Raw genomic sequence first — 22,654 nt, 5'->3', positions numbered from 1 at the left:
AATACTGCTGCTGAAACAGCACACTTTTAATAGGAGAGACAGAGACAGATCCCAAAGACAGGCTCGAAGGGAGTGCAGCGCTAAATTCACGTCACTGCAGATAGTACTGTGAGAAAAATGTGAACCACAGAATGTTTTGATGTGGGGACCAAAAAGGCCAGGAGTAAAAAAGTGGTAAAAGATCTGAGAAGGTTCCAATGTCAAATACATCAACTGTCAGTTTACACATATTATGTCCAAACACTTTGTATCTAGCGATACTCCTTTGTCTTGAACAACGACATAACACTGAATGCTGTTTAAAGTTGTATTGTTTTGTGGCGGTTTCAATAAAGTTTGGCTGAAACAACCTTCGTCATCTCCACATCCGGGGCCTATTGCAGAGAGAACTTGGCGCATGCGCACTTTTACTAGCGCTTCGACCTCTGTCTTCGGTAAGTGGCAGTAAGGAACAATTTACAGAAAACAAATCCACCGCCATCCTTCGTCTTCCACGTATCTTAGTCAGTTCTGTCATTAAGACAATCGTTTGTAGAATTAACTGTGGCTTTTATGCAATATTTTTCTGTATAAATGTGTAAATATCGTCATTGACCTTACTTTGGGCTCGTCTTTACAGGCAGTCTCCGGCTCCTGCTAAATTCGCACAAACCGGTTAACTAAAAACCCCCAAAATCCACCATGTACGCCTGTGCGAAATTCGTCTCCACGCCTGCCCTGGTGAGTAATCCGGTCCATTATCTTCATTCAGTACTGACCTGCCTTGAGAATATTTTCCTTGGGGCCTTCATTGAACTTGAAGATGCTAGCTAGCGACCCGCTAGTTCATTCACTCGCTCGTCCTTCTCCTCGCTGCTCGACGGCTGTCACAGTGGAGCGTGTAGCGGTTTACACCAGACTTTGAGTTGTGCTCACGCTTATTTGGTGGATTTGAGTTGTGCTCACGCTTATTTGGTGGATTTGAGTTGTGCTCACGCTTATTTGGTGGATTTGATTTGTGCTCACGCTTATTTGGTGGATTTGAGTTGTACTCACGCTTATTTGGTGGATTTGAGTTGTACTCACGCTTATTTGGTGGATTTGAGTTGTACTCACGCTTATTTGGTGGATTTGAGTTGTACTCACGCTTATTTGGTGGATTTGAGTTGTACTCACACTAATGTGATGGATTTGAGTTGTGCTCACACTAATGTGATGGATATGAGTTGTACTCACACAAAGCAGTCAAATTAGAGTTGTGCTCACATTAATTTGACGGCTTTGCCAAGTAAGCCGAGGTCAAAATTAAGTCGCTAGCTATTTAACGTAGTAGCTAAGCTAGGTTAGATCCTACCTAGCTTGATGATCCTACCTGCATCTTGTCTGTTTGCCAGACCTGAGCCTCTACGCTAGCTGGTCAAGATAGCTGGCTGGAGTTCAGTCAGTGGTTAGGTACCATCTAAAACGTTTTACATTTAAAAGTATTTTACAATTCGCTTGCAGCACCCCACAAATTGCAGCGGTCACTGTGGTCATAGTTGCCATTGTTAGCTAGCTAGCAGGTCGTGTTTGTCATTAATATTTTTCTGGTTCTGGAGCAACTATATTTCTAGCTGGTCACAAAAAGTATTTATCCTGGCATTGAGCAACGGTTGTACATTTTAAAAGGCCCATATTAGGAAAACACCATCCAGCTGTCACTGTATTCACCAAGATGTAAGCTATGTTTGTAGTCACGTGATAAACTTTGAACTGGAACTTTTGCACCTCTCCCATGTCTCCCAACACATGCCCCTCAAATCACTTTTTTTTAAGTGACAGGTTTGTTTTTGTTATGCTGACTGAGTAATGTGTCACAGGTGCGTTCTGGGTCCCGGGCTCTGTTCAGACCAGCGTCCGCTGCTGTACTGTCTAGGCCAGAGGTCACAACAGAGGTGAGTGCTTGAACAATTAATTGAACAATCTGTAGTCTTGTCCATTCTATGGTTAATTAGCTGTTGCAGGACTTGAGCTACTTTTAAAGCAATAAAGTTGAGTAATGTAAAGAAAGCCTGTATGACATACTTGATCATACTCATCCTAAAAAAAGGCTTTATCAACAGATTTGTGTGAGCAATTATTGCTGTTGGGTCCATATTAAAATTTTTACTATTGAACAAAATGTTCTGTGCAGTTGAAGAAAAACTAAGCACAAGCATTTCTTCTGAATATGGTACTAAAGTGTCCAATTTTAGTTATTACAGTTAGTTTTGTACTTTTTTTGTTTTGTAAGGCTTGAAGAGTCGTTTCTGTTCTGATGAGGTCTTAGTCCTGTGTATCTTCTGAGACAGATCTGCCCATCTGCAGTCCATATCTATATTTGCTTTCTATAGTCAGACACTTCTGATTGTTTTGATAAACTCGCACAAGGTTGGGACTAAACTACAGTTTTATCCAGCCCTTATTCAGTGTCCAAGACAATACAGTGTCCAAGATTTTTGCACCCTTGCTCAAAAAAGTAAATCTGTTCCTGAACTGTGTGGCTCTTCATATTTTCAAATTGCACCATACTGTTGGATATAATTCATACCTATATAATAAACTGTAATAGGACCTTTTATAATAGTGTGTCCTTTTACACTCTCCCCAGGCTACTGCTGTGGTTCTGTCCCAGTCTCCCCTCACCCAGGTGTGTCTACGAGGCTTCCAGACCAGCGCAGTGAGCAGGGACATCGACACTGCTGCCAAGTTTATCGGAGCCGGAGCTGCTACGGTCGGAGTGGCTGGATCTGGTGCAGGAATTGGGACTGTGTTTGGTAGTCTTATCATCGGATATGCCAGGTGAGGAGGACTGGTCATGATCATGGATTATTTTGGATGTTTGGTGGTTGGTTCATCCCACCAACCCCTGTCACAAGAAATCACTATTTAATTTTCAGTTAGTTTAGTTATTTAAAGAACTGTCAGGTCATACTGATGGTATTCTTTGGTGCTGTATTGAAAAAATGTGTACGTCATAACAGTGGTTTTTCTCTGTGTCTTTTTTTAGGAATCCATCTCTGAAGCAACAGCTTTTCTCATATGCTATTCTGGGATTTGCTCTGTCTGAAGCCATGGGGCTCTTCTGTTTGATGGTTGCTTTCCTCATCCTGTTCGCCATGTAATCAATTTGCTATCAGTTGGAACATATGCTGAATTCAGTTATGACTTCACTGTTGCTACCCAGAAGAATCTGCTCTTAATGTTCATGTTTAAAAAAATAAAGTACATTTTAATGTCCACTGTCAAAAGGATAATGTATTATAAAAATGTAAGCAATTACAACATTAAAATGTATTTCAACTGTTTAGAGGACAATTGTAATTTTTGTATCCTGGGTGTTATGGTCCTGCCTACTGATGACACGCTCAAATGATGCTCACCAGATTGTCAACCCTCAAAACTTTGAGCCTGATGGTACTTTCTGTACTTCACAATTGAAGTGTGTTAGTTTCGGGTCCACTCATTTTCTGGAACTGCAGTACTGGTAGATGGTAAAGTGTAAGTAGGTTGCAGTTGGTTAAAGCCAATAAACGTTTGCTTTTGTACATTGCATTAAATAAATGTAGATCAATTTCCTGGAGTTGAAGATTGTCTGAAGCTTTTTTTATACTGTTTACTTTGCCCATTGAAGCAGATTTACATCTCATAGTGGATTGTCCAATTCACCCAGATTATGCGTGAAATCAGTAAGGTGGGGGTGTAGGACTTAGATTATATTGTAAGTATATCGTTAGCTGTTATGTAAAGTAGACCTGAGTGACTTTTTAAAGTATCCTTAAAATTCGTGCAAATCTTAAGCAGATTCAGGTGTTAACACGTCGCCTCTGGCATTTGACCGAAATCGGCCGGTGCAGTTAACCTAGTGAGGCTATTCGTGGGGACGTAAGCGCGTCCCCGAGCGAACGGTCGCGAGAACAGGCTCGTGGGCTCTTGGTTGTCAGGGTTGTGAGCGCGTCCCCGAGCGAACGCTCGCGAGAACAGGCTCGTGAGCTCTTGGTTGTCAGGGTTGTGTCCGCGGGTAAGTGAGCGCGTCAGTTAACAGTATTTGTAAACAAAGACATCAGTCGGAGTAAATTCTCGGGGACTAATAGTGGGAAGAGAGTTATGCAAATATATTTACTTATGGATGCGTGACACGCGCATAGTAGAGACAGCTTTGTGGTTAATATGGCGACGGCTATAAAGCATGACAGCTAGCTAACTAACTAGCCAGCTAGCATGTCACCCTCTGAAGAATGGTAGCTAATGTCAGCTAACTGACTAGCTTGAGACTGGTAGCTGTAAACAAGGCGCCCTGTATTGTTATCATAAGCGTCTCTATAGGCCAGAAGGCAACGAGTGCCTACGTAAAATTATATTTTTCTTGGTTGGCATAATTTGATTTTGGATGTAGTTTTACCCAAGGAAAGATTTACTGTCCTCTCAAAGATTTGCCACAGCTAAAACTGACAATAGAAGGTGCTGGCTAGCAGCGTTGGTAGCTAGCTAACTACCAGGTCTAAGAACTGTGATTAAAAATAGTTAAGACAGTGTCAAGTTGTCCAGACTGTTGGGTTGGATTTATGGACGTGCATTTGAATATATAAAAAGCTCAGATATTTCAAACTTTACTTCCAAATGCAATGCGCTAACTGTCATTGTAATGTCTTCTTTAAGGTAGCCACCTAGATAGCTAGCGAGCTAGCCCAGTCAGCTACCTCCATCATCCACGACTGTGAGGATGAAGAGCGAATCACTTCAACTGAACTTAAACTTTGCTGTGTTTAAGAACAACTCCTGTTGCACACCCTAATAACACGCTGTAAAGTGTTATTTCGTCAGATAAGAACAAACAAAAAACTAAACGGTCAGTACGTGAGAGTGTCCTGGTATTAGTATCAGAAAGGAAATGTACATTTGTAATTACTGAAACACTGATTTTCTGTTAAGAGGTGGCAAACGGAAGCTCTGAATATGAGTGATGACAAACCGTTTCTCTGCACTGCTCCAGGCTGTGGTCAGGTAAGTGTGGGCATTCACATCACTGCAGTAAATCTTACCCAGCAAATTCTATGCAGTGTCAAATGCATACTTCAAAATAAAAGTTAGATGTCAGTATATATGTGATTAATAAAAAATTCAAATGTTCAATAACTTTAACAGCGATTTACAAATGAAGATCATTTGGCAGTCCATAAACATAAACATGAGATGACACTCAGGTTTGGTCCAGCACGCAATGACAGTGTCATCGTTGCTGGTAAGTATTTAAAAAATGACCATTTCCACGACTGAGTGTATTGATGGTAGTAGTACACTTGAATGGTTTTTTGTTGCAGACCAAACACCAACCCCCACACGCTTTTTAAAGAACTGTGAGGAGGTTGGATTATTCAACGAGCTTACCAGTCCATTTGAGCATGACTTCAAAAAGGCCACAGAAGATGATATTAAAAAGGTACATAATGTATTCAAATATCATCCTTAAATATCATCCTTAAATAATATCATCCTTAAATACTAACTGTATGAGAACCGCCATTAAACCCACCTGCGTTATGTATTGCCAAGCCTTGAATTTGAAACAATACTGTGTTATGTTTGTTATGTTAACAATAGTGTTGAAATAGGTTTAGGTGCATTGGATGACCAGTTTAATGACTGTAGGCAATTTTCTAAACTTTGACCTCAATTAGTGAAGCCAAATCACTGTTTTGCTCTATATTTAATCACATTTAATTTGAACTCGCATATTCTAACTGTTGGCTTGAAGTATTCAAGTATTTAATCCAAATAAGGCAATTTTTTTAACTAAAGTACATTTAGAAGACTCTCACCACACATCATGGTCCAAATGTCTTTATAATGCTCAGGACAATCGGTGGAGTAGCCAGTGAATTATGCGCACCACGGTTTGGTGTCCTACACAACATTTCTGCAGAAAGGGCTTCGGAAAATGTATTATGTCATATTCTGATAACATTAAGCTGTATTGTGGGATTGCTTGAAATTATTGAGAGATGATTCATTATGCTGTGTTTTTGTGACATGTCACAAAAAAAAGTGCAACATGGAAACCCTATGACACTGCTCCACTATGTTAGACTAAGAGGAACCTCAACAAGACACAGGCCCCAAGAAGTCTAGGGCCAATAAAGTAGATGCTATTTGTTTTAAGAAACAGCAGCGAGATCTAATGGATGAGACTATGGTTTAACAAGTACCAGTGTGATAGACAGCAGAAAGTGTGCTTGAGACCATCCTGGGACCCCCACACACGCCTCGTCTCCCTTACTTATCTTCATTCATGGCATGGCTGCTGACAGTAGCAGCAGCGTGAATTCTACATCTTCCCACCAGAGACGGCGGCTTCATCGCCAACACTCCATCTCCAACACACTGGCCTGACAACCAGCGAGCTCTTTAGGCCAAGAGAGAAAAAAACAAAACCTAATCTAATTCATGTGGAATAGAGCATGTCACACATGCAGGATAGGCTAACACAAGCAGAACGAGCCTGCAGTACATAAAGGTCTGTCATATTGTTCTAGTGGACAGTGTTTAATGGGAGATAGCTAATGTAGGTATTGTCCAGTGTATGATGCTCTAAAATGAAGTGACGAAGTGTTTGTATGGAGTGTTGGGATGTGTGTGCAGTGCACCCATTTCCCAACAGGTCAGTCAATCAGTTAATATAAACTGTGCGTTACCAGGGCCGTGTCAAGTTATCGCTGTGACTTTTGTGTTTGGTATCTCTCAGTTACCTTTGGACTTGTCACCTCTTGCAACTCCCGTTGTACGAAACAAAATTGAGGAACATGCATCCATGGAATCACATCGAGATAGCCCTCTCCCCCATCCTGAATCCACAACCAGCGACGACAAGGTGAGACCCTGGGTAACCCTGGGTTTTGCTAAAAACAGTCCTTGAATGAGGTACACTCTTTAAGTCACATTTTAGCCAATACATACTGCAGGATCTAATGAGTAAAATGCTTAAAGTCCAGTTACAGGTTTGTACGGATAGTCCCCACATTGCACCCACACTATTCTAAGAAGCCTGAAATGCCATGGATCTTATATTAATATGTCATATATTATGTTAGTCAGGCAGCATTTAAGACTGTGAATGTTACTGCACAATACAGCTTTGGGTGTAACACGCGTCACCCCACTGCCTTCGTAACGAGGTTGACATACACAGCTCCTCTGTGGTTACCTGTGTTTTCTGTGTCTTCTTGTGTAAAGAGCTCGGTGCATAATTGTATAGGACTTAAATGACACGTCTTTTTTTCCCCCCCTGAATGGCTGATGCACCTTCGGTCTCGTATGATATTTTCAGGAGATTTCTTTGCAGCCGACTTCGCTGCCCACGTCCACTATAGTCCGTCCTGCCTCCCTCCAAGTCCCCAATGTACTTCTGGCCAGTTCTGACGCTAGTGTTGTTATTCAGCAAGCCCTTCCATCTCCAACATCTAGCTCTGTTATAACCCAAGTCCCATCCTCTAATAGGCCAATAGTGTAAGTAGCTTTAAGATGTTGCTTATTATTTAAGACTTCGAGCTTGACGTTTTGCATCACAGTTTGTATCTCAGTTCGCTTCATGCTTCTTTTTTTTTCTCTCTTCGCAAGCTTTGTTTTTTGTTTTGGTTATGTGGTTGCTTATTATTTCAAATTGCTCGCAGTTAAAAATGTTCTCATTTCACTATCAGTTGCTCTGTCACCAGTATTACCAACATCCCTACTGCCTTTTAATCTTCTCACTGTAAAATCCTTTAAACACAAGAACAAAATGCAACAGCTGTAGAGCTTTGCTCTTACATTTGCCTGCCATGTGTTTTGAACCGTTGCGATGAGGTCATGCACACGTCCGGCGTTGCCTGCGTGACCGAGCGTGTCTTCCTCTCTCCCCTGTCTCCAGTCCCGTGTCCGGAACCTTCCCGGTTCTCCTGCAGCTGCCCAACGGCCAGACCATGCCCGTGGCCATCCCGGCCACCATCGCCAGCTCCAGCGTCCACATCCCCACTGCCATACCCGTACGCCCGCCGGCCACACCCTCCGTGCCCCGTCCGCTCACCTGGCAACACTCACACCCGGCAACACTTAGATTAAGGTCCACTTAACTAATGTTATTTACAGCACTGATCGACATTAACTGACCGTGAACTTTAGCATTAATAAACCACAAGGAATGTTAAAAGTAATTAAACAAAGTAATTAAAATCACTGGCATTTTTCAGGCTCATGGAATGCCATGGTGGTCCTTGTCACCATGTGACCTTCTACAATTTATTAGCTTAGCCTTTTTCTGTCTTTCTCTTTTTTCTCCACTGCGCCTCCGAGTAGACATTGTGGCCAGTTTGCCCACGGCCAGCACTGAGGCCTGTTGATGTAGAGTGGTACCATGCATTTATTCACACTTAATTAGTTTTGAGATGACATTATGTTTGAACATTTACCAGATATAGGAAAGATCCATTTTTCCCCTATATAATTAGGGTTCACACACACATAGTGTGGGAACCCTATTGTAATTGTTAGGGTTTTTCTTTTTAGGGTTCACACACACAGTGTGGGAACCCTATTGTAATTGCTGGTATTTTTCTTATTTTTCTTATTCTTTTGCCCATTTTTTGACATAAAATGCATCGTGCAGCCTAGACCGTAATGCCTAGAAAACCCAATCTTGGCAAAAAGGTTCAGTTAACTCCAAGGACCAGATTCCCATACAGGGACCCAAATTGGCCTGATGGTGGCGCTATAGCAGAGCATATTGACTTTTTGTCCATATCTCCTACACCGTAGGTCCTAGAACCAAAATTCCAGTTCCTATGCATTCCTTGACTAAATTCAATAGGACAATTAATATACAACCATTAAGCTCCGCCCACTTAGATTTCGAGTTAATTTGCATAATGTGCAAAATCACACACATCTTTGAGCGCGAACTAGTCCCTGGATTTTTCACAGACATGCACATATGTGGTATCAAAACGTTCAGAAAAGTCTGAACTTTAAAATGTATCCAACAAAAATGCTAATTTCTTCACTACCTAGTCAGTATAAGCCAATCAAATGAGGGGGCGTAAATTCAATAGTAAATTTTGCACATATGGAGCTCTAACTTAAGAAAACTTGCATGTAATGAGATGGCACTTCACAGACAGCTTCCGTGTGAGGGTCTGGGGCAGCTCGCAGAGGTTGCCATACCTCACCTGCTAGGGGGCGCTATAACATGCAAAAATTTGCCCCATGCACTCAGATTGGCCGATCCACATGAAACTTGACAGACATCATCTATGGGCCTCTGGAAACCAGGTCCTAAAGCAGACATGCCATACTTCCAAAATGGCTGACGTAATCGGCCAATCAGTGATCGGCACGCGTTTGACAGGCTTACCATTGGTCGATCTGCACGAAACCTCTTGGGTGTGGACAAGTGCACGCCCCCTATGACATAATCCAGCCGGGTGTCGATTGGCCACTGGGGGGCGCTATTGCAAAAAAAGCAAGTGTATCCCCTACATAATTCCACTTGGGAACATGCAATTGGACTCTTTTGATTCCTTGCAGTAGTGCGAACAGCTTTTCTATTACATGTCCTATTAAAAAATGCACAGTTTATTTACAGTTAATAATAGTTTGAAATCATCACTTTTCATACTCCTCCTAGGATTTTCATACTATCATGTCAAGCAAAGTCTTATAATACTCTACAGAGTGTGAAATCAAAAAACAATCCAAAGATTTTGGATTTGAGGACACTTATACCTGCTAAATATTTTTTTTAATGGACAGCATCGATACATATAATATTCATATTCTTAAAGCTCTTTCATATTTTACCCAATTCTGACCAAAATGCACAAGCCCATTCAGAATCCCATCCTGAACAAATTTGTCAAGTTTCATCTAAATCGGTTATCGTATGGCTCTACAGTGCAGTATTATATACAATGCATAAGAATGCATGTAAAGTCCCTCTGTCACCTTCTCCTTCTCACACGCACGCAAGCTGAAACTCACACTCTCAGTCTCTCTCACACTCTTACCCACATTCCCCCTCCCATCTCTGTGCCCTAAGTAAACATTGCTCTGGCTACCTAGATCTCTCTGTGTCTATTAACCAGGCACACACACATACAGGCGCAAGCAGGCCTTCCTATAGCATTCACAATGACACTTCCCTAGCCATACCCACCCATATCTCAGTGACTAACACATGCTCATACAAACTGATATTTGGCTTCTTTTTTGTCTCTCTCTCACACAAACACACAGACACACACACCTTTATACCTATATGTATGTATAGTTTCTATGTATACTTATGTATGTATGTATTAGTATATGTTGTCATAGTTTGAGTACATACACTACCACACACACACACACACACACACACACACACACACACACACACACACACACACACACACACACACACTTCTACCTAAATGTATGTATAGTTTGTATGCATATCTGTCCAGTCATAACAGTCATGTCAGTCCAGTCATTTCAGTCCAGTCATATCAGTCCAGTCATATCAGTCATGTCAGTCCAGTCATGTCAGACATAAGTCATGTCAGTCATATCAGTCATGTCATTACAGTCATGCCAGTCATGTCACTCATTCCAGTTATGTCAGTCATATCAGTCATATTACTTTTGTTCATCATGCCAGTGATGTCATTTCAGTCATGCCAGTCATATCAGTTATGTCAGCCATGCCAGTCATGTCAGTCATGTAATGCCAGGCTTTGCAGACTACATTCATACTTTGAATACACGGGCAGTCATGTTAGGCGTGCAAGGTGTGCAAGGAGTGAATTAACAAAGCATAGTCTCTGGCACCCTCAATCTCTCTCTGTCTGTAATATACAGGCCCAATCATGTATAGACACATGCAGGCCTTCCTATATTGTTCACATAGATGCAGCCCTAGCCAGATGTGCTATTTCTGTGTCTCCCTTTCTGACACACGCAGATGTCATCACACACTATCTGTAGAGCACACACTGGCCAAACCCAAACAGCTTCTTTTCACTTTTAGGTCTAAAGGACCTTTTGGGCTTCCTTTTGCCTATTGAGGTCAAAATATGCCTATTTTTCTTATTATTATTATTTTTCAGGCTGTAAAACGCATACTGCAGCCTAGACCGTAAGGCCCAGAAACACCAAACTTGGCAGACAGGTGCACCAGAGGTGCAATGAGGGAAACCCAGACAATGACCCACATTGGCCTGATGGTGGCGCTATAGCGCAGCATTTTGTGTTTTGGTCCATATCTCCTACACCGTAGGTCATAGAAACGAAATTCCACTTCTGATGGATTCCTTGGCTCAAACCAAACAAAAAAGCCTCAAGGACCCTTTAGCTCCGCCCACTTAGATTTCGAGTTAATTTGCATAATGTGCAAAATCGCACACATCTTTGAGCCCAAACTTGTCCCTGGATTTTTCACATACATGCACATATGTGGTATCAAAACATTCAGAAGAGTCTGAACTTTAAAATCTATCCAACAAAAATGCTAATTTCTTCACTACCTAGTCAGTATAAGCCAATCAAATGAGGGGGCGTAAATTCAATAGTAAATTTTGCACATATGGAGCTCTAACTTAAGAAAACTTGCATGTAATGAGATGGCACTTCACAGACAGCTTCCATGTGAGGGTCTGGGGCAGCTCGCAGAGGTTGCCATACCTCACCTGCTAGGGGGCGCTATAACATGCAAAAATTTGCCCCATGCACTCAGATTGGCCGATCCACATGAAACTTGACAGACATCATCTATGGGCCTCTGGAAACCAGGTCCTAAAGCAGACATGCCATACTTCCAAAATGGCTGACGTAATCGGCCAATCAGTAATCGGCACGCGTTTGACAGGCTTACCATTGGTCGATCTGCACGAAACCTCTTGGGTGTGGACAAGTGCACGCCCCCTATGACATAATCCAGCCGGGTGTCGATTGGCCACTGGGGGGCGCTATTGCAAAAAAAGCAAGTGTATCCCCTACATAATTCCACTTGGGAACATGCAATTGGACTCTTTTGATTCCTTGCAGTAGTGCGAACAACTTTCCCATTACAAGTCCTATTAAAAAATGCACAGTTTATTTACAGTTAATAACAGTTTGAAATCATCACTTTTCATACTGCTCCTAGGATTTTCATACTATCATGTCAAGCAAAGTCTTATAATACTCTACAGAGTGTGAAATCAAAAAACAATCCAAAGATTTTGGATTTGAGGACACTTATACCTGCTAAATATTTTTTTAATGGACAGCATCGATACATATAATATTCATATTCTTAAAGCTCTTTCATATTTTATCCAATTCTGACCAAAATGCACAAGCCCATTCAGAATCCCATCCTGAACAAATTTGTCAAGTTTCAACTAAATCGGTTATCGTATGGCTCTACAGTGCAGTATTATATACAATGCATAAAAATGCATGTAAAGTCCCTCTGTCACCTTCTTCTCACATGCACGCAAGCTGAAACTCACACTCTCAGTCTCTCTCACACTCTCACCCACATTCCCCCTCCCATCTCTGTGCCCTAAGTAAACATTGCTCTGGCTACCTAGATCTCTCTGTGTCTATTAACCAGGCACACACACATACAGGCGCAAGCAGGCCTTCCTATAGCATTCAATGACACTTCCCTAGCCATACCCACCCATATCCCAGTGACTAACACATGCTCATACAAACTGACATTTGGCTTCTTTTTTGTCTCTCGCTCACACAAACACACAGACACACACACCTTTATACCTATATGTATGTATTGTCATAGTTTGAGTACATACACTACCACACACACACACACACACACACACACACACACACACACACACACACACACACACATCTACCTAAATGTATGTAAAGTTTGTATGCATATCTATAGTATATGTATAGTATATGTCAGTCATGCCAGTGATGTCAGTCATATCAGAAATGCCAGTCATGTCAGTTACATCAGTCATGTCAGTCATGCCAGTCATGTAAGTCATGTCATGCCAATCATTTCAGTCCAGTCATATCAGTCATTTCAGTCCAGTCATATCAGTCATGTCAGTCAAATCATCAAATCATTACAGTCATGCCAGTTATGTCAGTCATGCCAGTCATGTCAGTCATGTAATGCCAGGCTTTGCAGACTACATTCATACTTTGAATACACGGGCAGTCATGTTAGGCGTGCTAGGTGTACAAGGAGTGAAATAACAAAACATAGTCTCTGGCTCCCTCAATCTCTCTCTGTCAGTAATATACAGGCCCAATCATGTATAGACAAGTGCAGGCCTTCCTTTACTGTTCACATAGATGCAGCCCTAGCCAGATGTGCTATTTTTGTGTCTCCCTTTCTGACACACGCAGATGTCATCACACTCTATCTGTAGAGCACACACTGGCCAAACCCAAACAGCTTCTTTTCACTTTTAGGTCTAAAGGACCTTTTGGGCTTCCTTTTGCCTATTGAGGCCAAAATGCCTATTGGTGTGTGAACCCGCCAATCGCCGCTTGCGGCTATATTTATTATTATTCTTTGTCCCATTTTTTGACCTAAAACGTATTGTGCAGCCTAGACCGTAATGCCTAGAAACCCCAAACTTGGCAAAAAGGTTCAGTTAACTCCAAGGACCAGATTCCCATACAGGGACCCAAATTGGCCTGATGGTGGCGCTATAGCAGACCATATTGACTTTTTGTCCATATCTCCTACACCGTAAGTCCTAGAACCAAAATTCCAGTTCCTATACATTCCTTGACTAAATTCAATAGGACAATTAATATACAACCATTAAGCTCCGCCCACTTAGATTTCGAGTTAATTTGCATAATGTGCAAAATCACACACATATTTGAGCGCAAACTAGTCCCTGGATTTTTCACATACATGCACATATGTGGTATCAAAACGTTCAGAAGAGTCTGAACTTTAAAATCTATCCAACAAAAATGCTAATTTCTTCACTACCTAGTCAGTATAAGCCAATCAAATGAGGAGGCGTAAATTCAATAGTAAATTTTGCGCATATGGAGCTCTAACTTAAGAAAACTTGCATGTAATGAGATGGCACTTCACAGACAGCTTCCCTGTGAGGGTCTGGGGCAGCTCGCAGAGGTTGCCATACCTCACCTGCTAGGGGGCGCTATAACATGCAAAAATTTGCCCCATGCACTCAGATTGGCCGATCCACATGAAACTTGGCAGACATCATCTATGGGCCTCTGGGAACCAGGTCCTAAAGCAGACACTCCATACTTCCAAAATGGCTGACGTAATCGGCCAATCAGTGATCGGCACGCGTTTGACAGGCTTACCATTGGTCGATCTGCACGAAACCTCTTGGGTGTGGACAAGTGCACGCCCCCTATGACATAATCCAGCCAGGTGTCGATTGGCCACTGGGGGGCGCTATTGCAAAAAAAGCAAGTGTATCCCCTACATAATTCCACTTGGGAACATGCAATTGGACTCTTTTGATTCCTTGCAGTAGTGCGAACAACTTTCCCATTACATGTCCTATTAAAAAATGCACAGTTTATTTACAGTTAATAATAGTTTGAAATCATCACTTTTCATACTCCTCCTAGGATTTTCATACTATCATGTCAAGCAAAGTCTTATAATACTCTACAGAGTGTGAAATCAAAAAACAATCTAAAGATTTTGGATTTGAGGACACTTATACCTGCTAAATATTTTTTTAATGGACAGCATCGATACATATAATATTCATATTCTTAAAGCTCTTTCATATTTTACCCAATTCTGACCAAAATGCACAAGCCCATTCAGAATCCCATCCTGAACAAATTTGTCAAGTTTCATCTAAATCGGTTATCGTATGGCTCTACAGTGCAGTATTATATACAATGCATAAGAATGCATGTAAAGTCCCTCTGTCACCTTCTCCTTCTCACACGCACGCAAGCTGAAACTCACACTCTCAGTCTCTCTCACACTCTCACCCACATTCCCCCTCCCATCTCTGTGCCCTAAGTAAACATTGCTCTGGCTACCTAGATCTCTCTGTGTCTATTAACCAGGCACACACACATACAGGCGCAAGCAGGCCTTCCTATAGCATTCACAATGACACTTCCCTAGCCATACCCACCCATATCTCAGTGACTAACACATGCTCATACAAACTGATATTTGGCTTCTTTTTTGTCTCTCTCTCACACAAACACAGACACACACACCTTTATACCTATATGTATGTATAGTTTCTATGTATACTTATGTATGTATGTATTAGTATATGTTGTCATAGTTTGAGTACATACACTACCACACACACACACACACACTTCTACCTAAATGTATGTAGTTTGTATGCATATCTATAGTATATGTATAGTATATGTAAGTCATGCCAGTGATGTCAGTCATATCAGACATGCCAGTCATGTTCTGCCAGTCATGTAAGTCATGTCATGCCAATCATTTCAGTCCAGTCATATCAGTCATTTCAGTCCAGTCATATCAGTCATGTCAGTCAAATCATCAAATCATTACAGTCATGCCAGTTATGTCAGTCATATCAGTCATGTTAATTTTGTTCGTCATGGCAGTGATGTCATTCCAGTCATGCCAGTCATGTCAGTCATGTAATGCCAGGCTTTGCAGACTACATTCATACTTTGAATACATGGGCAGTCATGTTAGGCATGCTAGGTGTGTAAAGAGTGAATTAACAAAGCATAGTCTCTGGCTCCCTCAATCTATCTCTGTCGGTGATATACAGGCCCAATCATGTATAGACACATGCAGGCCTTCCTATATTTAGGGGTCCAAGCACCACCGGTGCTGGAACCCTATTGTAATTGTTCCGATTTTTATTATTAGGGTTCACACACATAGTGTGGGAACCCTATTGTAATTGTTAGGATTTTTCTTTTTAGGGTTCACACACATAGTGTGGGAACCCTATTGTAATTGCTCGGATTTTTCTTTTTAGGGCTCCGAGCACCAAAGGTGCTGGAGGCCTATTGTAATTGTTAGGATTTTTCTCCTTATTAGGGTTCACACACATAGTGTGGGAACCCTATTGTAATTGTTAGCGTTTTTCTTATTATTATTCTTCTTCCCATTTTGCTGTCTATAAATGATACTGCAGCCTAAACCGTAAGGCCTAGACACACCAAACTTGCCAAACTTGTTCTCTAGGTCAAAAGGACCACACACACTTATAGGGACCCACATCGGCCTGATGGTGGCGCTATAGCACACTATGTGACTTTTTGGCCCATATCTCCCATACCATAAGTCATAGAAACAAAATTCCACTTCCTATGCATTCCTTGGCTCAATTCAATAGGACATTTCATATACAACTATGAAGCTCCGCCTACTTAGATTTTTTGCTAATTTGCATAATATGCAAAACCTACTTTTGCCTACTACTCCTTGGTTTTTCATCTGATCACCACAATCTTGGTATCAAACTACTCAGAAGAATCTCCTTATCAAAACTTATCGCCAACATTGTGACATTTCCATACAGCCTGGCTGTCACATGTCAATCAATAGCTCTGAGGCGTGGCCAATTTTACTTCAGCAGCTATATCTCAACAATGCTTTGACCAATCTTCATGCAAATTTATCAGTTGTTAGGGCACATGACTCGGAGGTCACAGGTCAAAGCTGGCCACGATTGTCCAATAGGGGGCGCTATAACATGGGAAAAACTGTTTCTCAGAAACCATTAGTCACATCAAGCCAAAACTTTACAGGCATCATCATGGGGTCAAGTGGTATCAAGACACACAATGATGACCTCATCACTCAAAAAACATGGCCGCCATAAGCCAATTAATTTTAATTTGAATTTATTGGCCATTTGACAGACTTACCATAGGTACATACACATGAAACTGACATGGTATGTTCATGTACACACCCTCTAAGACATACTCATGTTAGAAGGGAATTGCACCACTAGGTGGCGCTATACTAGAAAATCCTGAATTTCTCCTACATATTTTCACTTATCAAGAAATGCTTGGACTCATATGATTGTATGCAGAATTCCTAGCAACTTTGTAAATACATGTGCTTTGCAAAAATGTACCACTTTTTCACTATCATCAAATATATATAACTTGTCATTTTCATACTAGTCCTAGCATTTTAACTCCATCACCTTAAATCACACCTTGTAATACTCAACAGACTTTGAAATGCTAAGATTAGCGAGAAAATCCTAAGTTTTTGACAAATTAATATTTTTCATATGCATCACAATGCTACCATCATAACACATCAAATTCCCAGTTCAATAACTACGCCATAGTATGTCTGATTGTTATGGAAATTGAAATCCACACTCACATGACCATTGTGGTGCGATGTGCCAATTTTGAGCCAAATCCGTCCACAAACAGCTCTACAGTGAATATTTTCATTTTCCATACTCAGCAGTGGAGGGAGAAGTAGAGACAGACGCACGTGCCTTTCTCACAGGCTGCCCCCCCCTCCTCCACTCCCCTCACACTCCCCCATGCTTCCAACACTTTACAACCCATGGGCTCTACCTCCCCCCTCCTCTCTCTCTTTCACATGCACTTACAAAAACACAGGCCTCTGTAGCTTTCACACTGCCCTTGCCATACCTACCCATTTCTCTATGAGTAACCCAGATAAAAACACACAAACTGACGTTTAGCTTCTGTTTTTGATAACACACTCTCTCTCTCTCACACACACACACACACCTACTTATAGGTTTAACATACACACTGCCCTAGCCATGTATACCCATTACTCTTTGACTAAAACACACACACACACACACACACACACACACACACACACACACACACACACACACACACAGATATTTAACTTTTTTCTCCATACACATTCACACACAGGACTACAATTATGCTTCATATACACAGTTCTCTAGCCATTTCCAACACACTAACAGATGTTTAGCTTATTTTTGTCATCCAAAGACACACTAAGATAATCTCAGCAAGTGATTTAGATCTATTATCTGAATTGTTTTGCCATTACAATGTTTTGTGACCTTTTGGGCCTTGGTGACTCATAAGCCAGTTAAATGGACACTGATACTTCAGAGCATGCTACATGTATTCAAATCCAAGGTTAATTATTTACTCTAAACAATGCTCATATCCTATATGGCCCAAGGGCCCCTGCATATCTTCTTGAGATTCAAGACAATTGACAATGGGTGACTTTATTTGCTTAATCTGATTAATGTCAGAACATACACTACCACAAACACACACACACACACACACACACACACACACACACACACACACACTTCTACCTAAATGTATGTATAGTTTGTATGCATATTTATAGTATATGTATAGTATATGTCAGTCGTGCCAGCAATGTCAGTCGTATCAGTCATATCAGGCATGCCATGCCAGTCATGTCAGTTATATCAGTCATGTCAGTCATGCCAGTCATGTAAGTGGTGTCATGCCAATCATTTCAGTCCAGTCATATCAGTCATGTCAGTTCACATTCATACTTTGAATACACGGACAGTCATGTTAGGCGTGCAAGGTGTGCAAGGAGTGAATTAACAAAGCATAGTCTCTGGCTCCCTCAATCTCTCTCCGTTGGTAATATACAGGCCCAATCATGTATAGACACAAGCAGGCCTTCCTATATTGTTCACATAGATGCAACCCTAGCCAGATGAGCTATTTCTGTGTCTCCTTTTCTGACACAAGCAGATGTCAGTCATGTCAGTCCAGTCATGTCAGACATATGTCATGTCAGTCATATCAGTCATGTCATGCCAGTCATGTCACTCATATCAGTCATGTCATTACAGTCATGCTAGTCATGTCACTCATTCCAGTCATGCCAGTTGTCAGTCATATCAGTCATGTTATGTTTGTTCATAATGCCAGTGAAGTCATTCCATCATGCCAGTTATATCAGTTATGTCAGCATGTGATTTACTTCTGATCTGAATCATTTTGCCTATTTTTTGGACTTTTTTGCCTTTTCGTGTGTGAACCCGCAATTGCCGCTTGCGGCTATATTTAGGGTTCACACACACATAGTGTGGGAACCCTATTGTAATTGTTAGAATTTTTTTCTTTCTTATTATTCTTTGTCCCATTTTTTGACCTAAAACGTATTGTGCAGCCTAGACCGTAATGCCTAGAAACCCCAAACTTGGCAAAAAGGTTCAGTTAACTCCAAGGACCAGATTCCCATACAGGGACCCAAATTGGCCTGATGGTGGCGCTATAGCAGACCATATTGACGTTTTGTCCATATCTCCTACACCGTAAGTCCTAGAACCAAAATTCCAGTTCCTATACATTCCTTGACTAAATTCAATAGGACAATTAATATACAACCATTAAGCTCCGCCCACTTAGATTTCGAGTTAATTTGCATAATGTGCAAAATCACACACATATTTGAGCGCGAACTAGTCCCTGGATTTTTCACATACATGCACATATGTGGTATCAAAACGTTCAGAAGAGTCTGAACTTTAAAATGTATCCAACAAAAATGCTAATTTCTTCACTACCTAGTCAGTATAAGCCAATCAAATGAGGGGGCGTAAATTCAATAGTAAATTTTGCGCATATGGAGCTCTAACTTAAGAAAACTTGCATGTAATGAGATGGCACTTCACAGACAGCTTCCCTGTGAGGGTCTGGGGCAGCTCGCAGAGGTTGCCATACCTCACCTGCTAGGGGGCGCTATAACATGCAAAAATTTGCCCCATGCACTCAGATTGGCCGATCCACATGAAACTTGACAGACATCATCTATGGGCTTCTGGAAACCAGGTCCTAAAGCAGACATGCCATACTTCCAAAATGGCTGACGTAATCGGCCAATCAGTGATCGGCATGCGTTTGACAGGCTTACAATTTGTCGATCTGCACGAAACCTCTTGGGTGTGGACAAGTGCACGCCCCCTATGACATAATCCAGCCGGGTGTCGATTGGCCACTGGGGGGCGCTATTGCAAAAAAAGCAAGTGTATCCCCTACATAATTCCACTTGGGAACATGCAATTGGACTCTTTTGATTCCTTGCAGTAGTGCGAACAACTTTCCCATTACATGTCCTATTAAAAAATGCACAGTTTATTTACAGTTAATAATAGTTTGAAATCATCACTTTTCATACTCCTCCTAGGATTTTCATACTATCATGTCAAGCAAAGTCTTATAATACTCTACAGAGTGTGAAATCAAAAAACAATCCAAAGATTTTGGATTTGAGGACACTTATACCTGCTAAATATTTTTTTTATGGACAGCATCGATACATATAATATTCATATTCTTAAAGCTCTTTCATATTTTACCCAATTCTGACCAAAATGCACAAGCCCATTCAGAATCCCATCCTGAACAAATTTGTCAAGTTTAATCTAAATCGGTTATCGTATGGCTCTACAGTGCAGTATTATATACAATGCATAAGAATGCATGTAAAGTCCCTCTGTCACCTTCTCCTTCTCACACGCACGCAGCCTGAAACTCACACTCTCAGTCTCTCTCACACTCTCACCCACATTCCCCCTCCCATCTCTGTGCCCTAAGTAAACATTGCTCTGGCTACCTAGATCTCTCTGTGTCTATGAACCAGGCACACACACATACAGGCGCAAGCAGGCCTTCCTATAGCATTCACAATGACACTTCCCTAGCCATACCCACCCATATCTCAGTGACTAACACATGCTCATACAAACTGATATTTGGCTTCTTTTTTGTCTCTCTCTCTCACACAAACACACAGACACACACACCTTTATACCTATATGTATGTATAGTTTCTATGTATATTTATGTATGTATGTATTAGTATATGTTGTCATAGTTTGAATACATATACTACCACACACACACACACACACACACACACACACACACACACACACACACACACTTCTACCTAAATGTATGTATAGTTTGTATGCATATCTATAGTATATGTATAGTATATGTCAGTCATACCAGTGATGTCAGTCATATCAGACATGCCAGTCCAGTCATGTCAGTTATATCAGTCATGTTCTGCCAGTCATGTAAGTCATGTCATGCCAATCATTTCAGTCCAGTCATATCAGTCCTATCAGTCATGTCAGTCAAATCTTCAAATCATTAGTCATGCCAGTTGTCAGTCATATCAGTCATGTTAATTTTGTTCGTCATGCCAGAGATGTCATTCCAGTCATGCCAGTCATATCAGTTATGTCAGTAATGCCAGTCATGTCAGTCATGCCAGGCTTTGCAGACTACATTCATACTTTGAATACACAGGCAGTCATGTTAGGCGTGCTACGTGTGCAAGGAGTGAAATAACAAAGCATAGTCTCTGGCTCCCTCAATCTCTCTCTGTCAGTAATATAGAGGCCCAATCATGTATAGACAAGTGCAGGCCTTCCTATACTGTTCACATAGATGCAGCTCTAGCCAGATGTGCTATTTTTGTGTCTCCCTTTCTGACACACGCAGATGTCATCACACTCTACATCTGTAGAGCACACACTGGCCAAACCCAAACAGCTTTTTTTTCACTTTTAGGTCTAAAGGACCTTTTGGGCTTCCTTTTGCCTATTGAGGCCAAAATGCCTATTGGTGTGTGAACCCGCCAATCGCCGCTTGCGGCTATATTTATTATTATTATTATTCTTTTTCTGCCTTAAAACGATTCACACAGCCCAAACCGTAAGGCCTACAGACTTGAAACTTGGTCAATAGGTAGTAGTCCCTCCCGCTACTCAGGCGCAAGACGCCAGCCAAATCCGCCCATAGGTGGCGCTACAGCGCACGCAAACGCATTCAAGTAAATTGCCAGTACCACGTATGTCCTAAATTTAAAATTCTTTCATATACATGTTCCTTGTCTCCAAACCTACCAAAAAGCCTCAAGAACCCATAAGCTCCGCCTACTTCGTTTTCGAGCTAATTTGCATAATATGCAAAATCGCACACATTTTTGAGAGCTAACTAGTCCCTGGATTTTTCACATACATGCACATATGTGGTATCAAAACGTTCAGAAGAGTCTGAACTTTAATAATCTTTAACAAAAAGTGCACATTTCTGCACATGGGCGTGGCCACATGCCACACAAGTCAAGGGGCAAAAATTTCACAGCCAAAAATGCACATTTTCTGCTGTATCTCATGCATACTTTTACATATTCACACCAAATTTCATATACATGTACCTGTTGGGCGTCTACACCTGCCCATACATTTTGGCACACATTCACACCTAGGGGGCGCTATAACTGCCAAAAAACTCTCCTGCACACACCGATTGGCCAAATAACACGAAACTTGGTATGCATCATCTACATGCACCTCTGAGACAGGTCCTAGATCTGCACCATCATATGTCCAATATGGCCGCCACCATCGACCAATTAGCTGTCAGTATACAATTTCACAAGCTTTACAAGCTTTACATATGTCAATTGACCTGAAACTCACATGGCATGTTCAGGTGCACACCCTCTAAGACATACTGGGGTATGATGGCAATTGCACCACTAGGTGGCGCTATACTAGAAACTCCTGAATTACGCCCACATAGTATGACATAAAACAACAAACTTGGACTCATATGATTCTACGTAGAATCCTTAACAACTTTGTAATTGCAA

At 41.4% G+C, this 22,654-nt stretch overlaps 2 protein-coding genes across 7 annotated transcripts in view; both read left to right on the top strand.

Moving 5' to 3' along the window:
- The first annotated feature begins 348 nt into the window (after positions 1–348).
- On the top strand, positions 349–3,580 carry atp5mc3a (ATP synthase membrane subunit c locus 3a). 2 transcript variants are annotated; one of them, XM_077002822.1, is made up of 5 exons: positions 349–434; positions 620–720; positions 1,839–1,913; positions 2,609–2,799; positions 3,008–3,580. In XM_077002822.1, exons 2-5 carry the CDS (start codon positions 682–684, stop codon positions 3,120–3,122), a joined length of 420 nt encoding a protein of 139 aa, XP_076858937.1. In that variant the 5' UTR covers positions 349–434; positions 620–681; the 3' UTR covers positions 3,123–3,580. The 2 variants fall into 2 exon arrangements, with proteins under 2 accessions (XP_076858937.1, XP_076858938.1); XM_077002823.1 differs by lacking the exon at positions 349–434 and adding an exon at positions 440–503.
- A 350-nt stretch (positions 3,581–3,930) lies between these two features.
- Positions 3,931–22,654, top strand: part of atf2 (activating transcription factor 2) — a 54,329-nt gene continuing 35,605 nt past the window's right edge. The window contains exons 1-8 of one of the 5 annotated variants that reach the window (XM_077002810.1): positions 3,931–4,018; positions 4,657–4,846; positions 4,930–5,001; positions 5,143–5,239; positions 5,319–5,437; positions 6,740–6,865; positions 7,322–7,500; positions 7,901–8,015. In XM_077002810.1, coding sequence (XP_076858925.1) covers positions 4,954–5,001; positions 5,143–5,239; positions 5,319–5,437; positions 6,740–6,865; positions 7,322–7,500; positions 7,901–8,015 — 684 coding nt within the window. In that variant the 5' untranslated portion in view covers positions 3,931–4,018; positions 4,657–4,846; positions 4,930–4,953. The other 4 variants (XM_077002812.1, XM_077002813.1, XM_077002811.1 and 1 more) reach the window with 4 other exon arrangements.

The sequence above is a fragment of the Brachyhypopomus gauderio genome, chromosome 4, assembly GCF_052324685.1.
Source record: "Brachyhypopomus gauderio isolate BG-103 chromosome 4, BGAUD_0.2, whole genome shotgun sequence".
In the NCBI taxonomy this organism is placed as follows: Eukaryota; Metazoa; Chordata; class Actinopteri; order Gymnotiformes; family Hypopomidae; genus Brachyhypopomus; species Brachyhypopomus gauderio.
This window is presented reverse-complemented; position numbering and strand designations above follow the sequence as displayed.